The sequence below is a fragment of the Hakea prostrata genome, chromosome 5 (genome assembly GCF_041222555.1).
Source record: "Hakea prostrata isolate BN-2017 chromosome 5, UWA_Hpros_2, whole genome shotgun sequence".
NCBI lineage: Eukaryota > Viridiplantae > Streptophyta > Magnoliopsida > Proteales > Proteaceae > Hakea > Hakea prostrata.
Window position 1 is genome coordinate 47,665,624 of NC_142604.1, and position 3,395 is coordinate 47,669,018.

The window sequence follows — 3,395 nt, forward strand, 5'->3', positions numbered from 1 at the left end:
ACTCATGAATCCCTTATACACCCTCCTCTCTTGCATTCCAAACTATTGATCCAGAAAAATAACACTCAGAATACAATCTCTCTCTGCAGGTGATCCAAGAGATCTTGACATGACAACGGTTCCACCAGACATGCTTGGAGCTAGCCTAAAATTACTGGCATTTAGGAAACGACCAAAGGAATGATATTCTCTGTAGATGAAGGAAAATGCAATTAGAAGTCTCTATACTAAGTCGATGGCATCACTGGAAAAACCACCTCAACTAAACCTTTTCTTCTAAACCCACCAAAAAAGAAAGAAAAACTAAACCTTAGATATTATTTCATTTGATTAGGTTTGATTATGTCAGAAGGAGAAGGCAGAGATACTTGGTAACCCATACCAAATAGCATCTGATACCAAGTGAGTTCACAGAATTGTAGATCAGTAATAGAATGTGGATCATTCACTCACGAGCAACTACAACAACCTGTTTTCCAACATTACGCCCTGTGAAGAGTCCAACCAGAGCTCCAGGTGCATTCTCAAGTCCTTCAACAATGTCTTCTACATATGATATTTTCCCCTCTCTGATGAGCGGGAGAGTAAAATCAAGGAACTTGGGGTAAAGGTGACGGCAGTGGGAAACCAAGAACCCTTCCATGCGAATCTGCTTAGTGACAAGGCAGAACAAATTGTGAACCCCCTCTGGCTTTTCAAGGTTATACTGGGAGATCATCCCACATGCAGCAATTCGACCACCAACACGCATGTTGGGGAGGACTGCATCAAGCATCTTCCCACCCACATTTTCGAAGTAAATGTCAATCCCTTCAGGAAAGTACCTGACAAGAAGATAGAAATAAACCCTCAAACAAAAGCAAAGAAATCTATAATCTTGAAGAGAAAACAAATATTATAATTCATGATTTTCATCATATAGAGATTTTTCTTGTAATCTGAAAGCAGACCTTTGTAATGCAGCATCCCAGTCAAGCTCTTCTTTATAATTGAAAGCCTCATCAAAACCAAACTTGCTCTTCGATAAATCGACCTTATTTTCAGCCAAAAAGAAATTATTAGCAAGTTACCTCTTGGTACTGGATCAAGAAGTTCAGAGCAAAATGAGATGGTAAGCACGAAGCCTCACCTTTTCTTTGGAACCAGTACTTCCAACTACATAACAACCAGTTATCTTTGCATACTGTCCAACAAGTTGGCCAACTGAACCAGATGCTGTTGATATGAACACTTTATCCCCTTTCTTTGGTGAGCAGAGTTCAAAAAAACCAGCATAAGCAGTTAAACCAGCCATCCCTATGAAACAACGAAGTTACAGTAAGATGAAGCATTAGATACTTTAACAAGTGAAATCAAAGTGAGTGCAAATTGCGATGCACAAGGATAGGTAGAGGCTTACACAATGGTGAAATGGAAAACAGTTACTAGTATAGAAAGACTATGCATATGGTGGAATCCTGTCATAATGGGTGAAGGAAGTGGAACATAATTACAGTGTAATTTGTCCATTCAGGTTATCTGGCATATGTAAAAACAAGTAGCATTTTGGCTTCATGAGTTAAGAGATAAACAACTTACCAAGTAATCCTTCATATAAGAAGTCTGGAACATCAGAATCCAAAACTCTTTATACAGGCGAGTCTGGCAATGAAATCGGCTACACATCTCCCAACCAGTCATCCCCCATACCAAGTCACCTTCTTTGAAGTTTGGATGATCAGAATCCAAAACTCTAGATACACCGATTCCAATTAATGGCTGCACATCTCTAACAAGTTAAAACTAGACTAGACGAGGTCATTGAGGCCTTTCTATCTACAAAATTCTACCTTGTACTTAGCATAAATTTTTACAGACTTGTGAGGGTATCATGTCGAGAGCAAGAATTATAGTTACTAATAAAAAAGAGCAACTGTTACTGCGACCAAGCATGGATCTTTTCCATTAACATTTAACCAGTGAAAGTTTTAAACTAATTCTATAAACGTTAAAGGGAAATCATTTAAATGAATCAAAGAAGATGGGATATAATGAGTCTTACAGAGCCCGGGGTGAAAGGAGGAGCATAATCCGGCCATTCGTGCTTTCTCATACAGGTTCTGAAGTATGGATCGCAAGATAAGTAGAGATTCTTCACAAGAACAGCATGAGATCCCTCAGGAACCTTCAAGTTGATACTTCCAGTGTTCAGAACCATGTCCGTCTCCTTGATAAAGCCTGTGTTGTTGTAGTCCCTGAAGATTACTTGTTTGTTACTAATTGCTTCCTCTCCCTGCATCGGCATTTCTGGTATCCCCTATCTTTGTCCTTGTGTCTGCTATCTCCAGTTTCTTGGTCTCTCAAAACCATAGAAACCTTAGCCTTGAGTCCTCGTGGGTCCTTTATAAACTTTTGCTTTGTCGTTTTATGACTAAAATACCCCTCCCTGTCCCTAATGTAGTAAGTTTCCAAACCGAGAATTCTGATCTATTGTTCTCTTCATGTGTGTTCTGGAACGAGCTAAATTTCGGGCTTCAGATCTATAATGATTTTTCTTCAAATATTCTGACTCAAAATCTATTATTTCAGTTTGGGTTCTTTTTTCTTGCTGTTGCGACTCCTGTTGCAGAGTATATCATAAAGGCTACTTGATTGAAGAGGGGAGGACCCCTGGAAAGCGAAAGTTTGATTCAATGATAAAAACTATTGGGTTTAGGTGTCTTGTAATCTGTGGGTCCATGTAATTATAGTTTTAGATTGTATTTGTAATTGAAACAGTATTTGGGTCAATTACTAATACTAAGTTAAGATTGTAATTCCATTTGAATTAAGGTTGTAAATTTCCTTATATATAGTCTCTGTGGGATAATCTATAGGCATCACCCCCTATACGGGATTAGGGAAACCATCCGGGATTGGACAACGGAAGCAAAGGCTAATATTTTGTATTTGTGAGAGTGGTGTGAGATTTCCTGAAAATAGTGAAACTATTTTGCTCTCTAGTGGACCTAGGCAGGATTTTGTCGAACCACATTAAATTCTCCTTGTGTGCTCCATTATCCCTAATAATGGGCATCAGAGCGAGGTTTCGTGGATCGTCGCCGGAGGTGTGTGAAGATTCAAAAAGGAGAAGATAGATGTTAGGAGAATGGAGATACGATTGATTGAAGGTACGATTCTAGATTTAAAATCGTGAAATTTTTTTTATCTTTTTATTTCTTATGATCTGAGCAGATCGGCTCGAGGATTGAAAAAAAACAAAAAAGATGAGATCGTGGTTACAAAAACAAGAAAAATGAGAAGATAGATGTTAGGAGAATGAAGAAGGCTTCGACGGATTGATCGAAAGTACGATTCTAGATTTAGAATCGTGAAGTTTTTTTATCTTTTTATTTCTTATGATATGAATAGATCAG

General features: G+C 38.3%; 1 protein-coding gene across 1 annotated transcript; it reads right to left on the reverse strand.

Annotated features, from left to right (window-relative positions):
- Positions 1 to 445: 445 nt before the first annotated feature.
- On the reverse strand, positions 446 to 2,385 carry LOC149016230 (2-alkenal reductase (NADP(+)-dependent)-like). The gene is made up of 5 exons (XM_089156709.1): positions 2,042 to 2,385; positions 1,662 to 1,758; positions 1,130 to 1,296; positions 951 to 1,033; positions 446 to 824 (listed from the first exon to the last, which is right to left on the reverse strand). The coding sequence occupies exons 1-5, from the start codon at positions 2,282 to 2,284 to the stop codon at positions 446 to 448; spliced, it is 969 nt and encodes a 322-aa protein (XP_089012835.1). The 5' UTR covers positions 2,285 to 2,385.
- Positions 2,386 to 3,395: the final 1,010 nt, after the last annotated feature.

Coding starts and splice junctions, on each gene's coding strand:
- LOC149016230 (XM_089156709.1), bottom strand. CDS start 2,284: ATGCCGATGCAGGGAGAGGAAGCAATTAGTAACAAACAAGTAATCTTC. Junction 1,297..1,661: donor GATGACTGGTTGGGAGATGT/GTAGCCGATTTC, acceptor GTTGTTTCATAG/GGATGGCTGGTTTAACTGCT. Junction 1,034..1,129: donor GTACTGGTTCCAAAGAAAAG/GTGAGGCTTCGT, acceptor GCTGAAAATAAG/GTCGATTTATCGAAGAGCAA.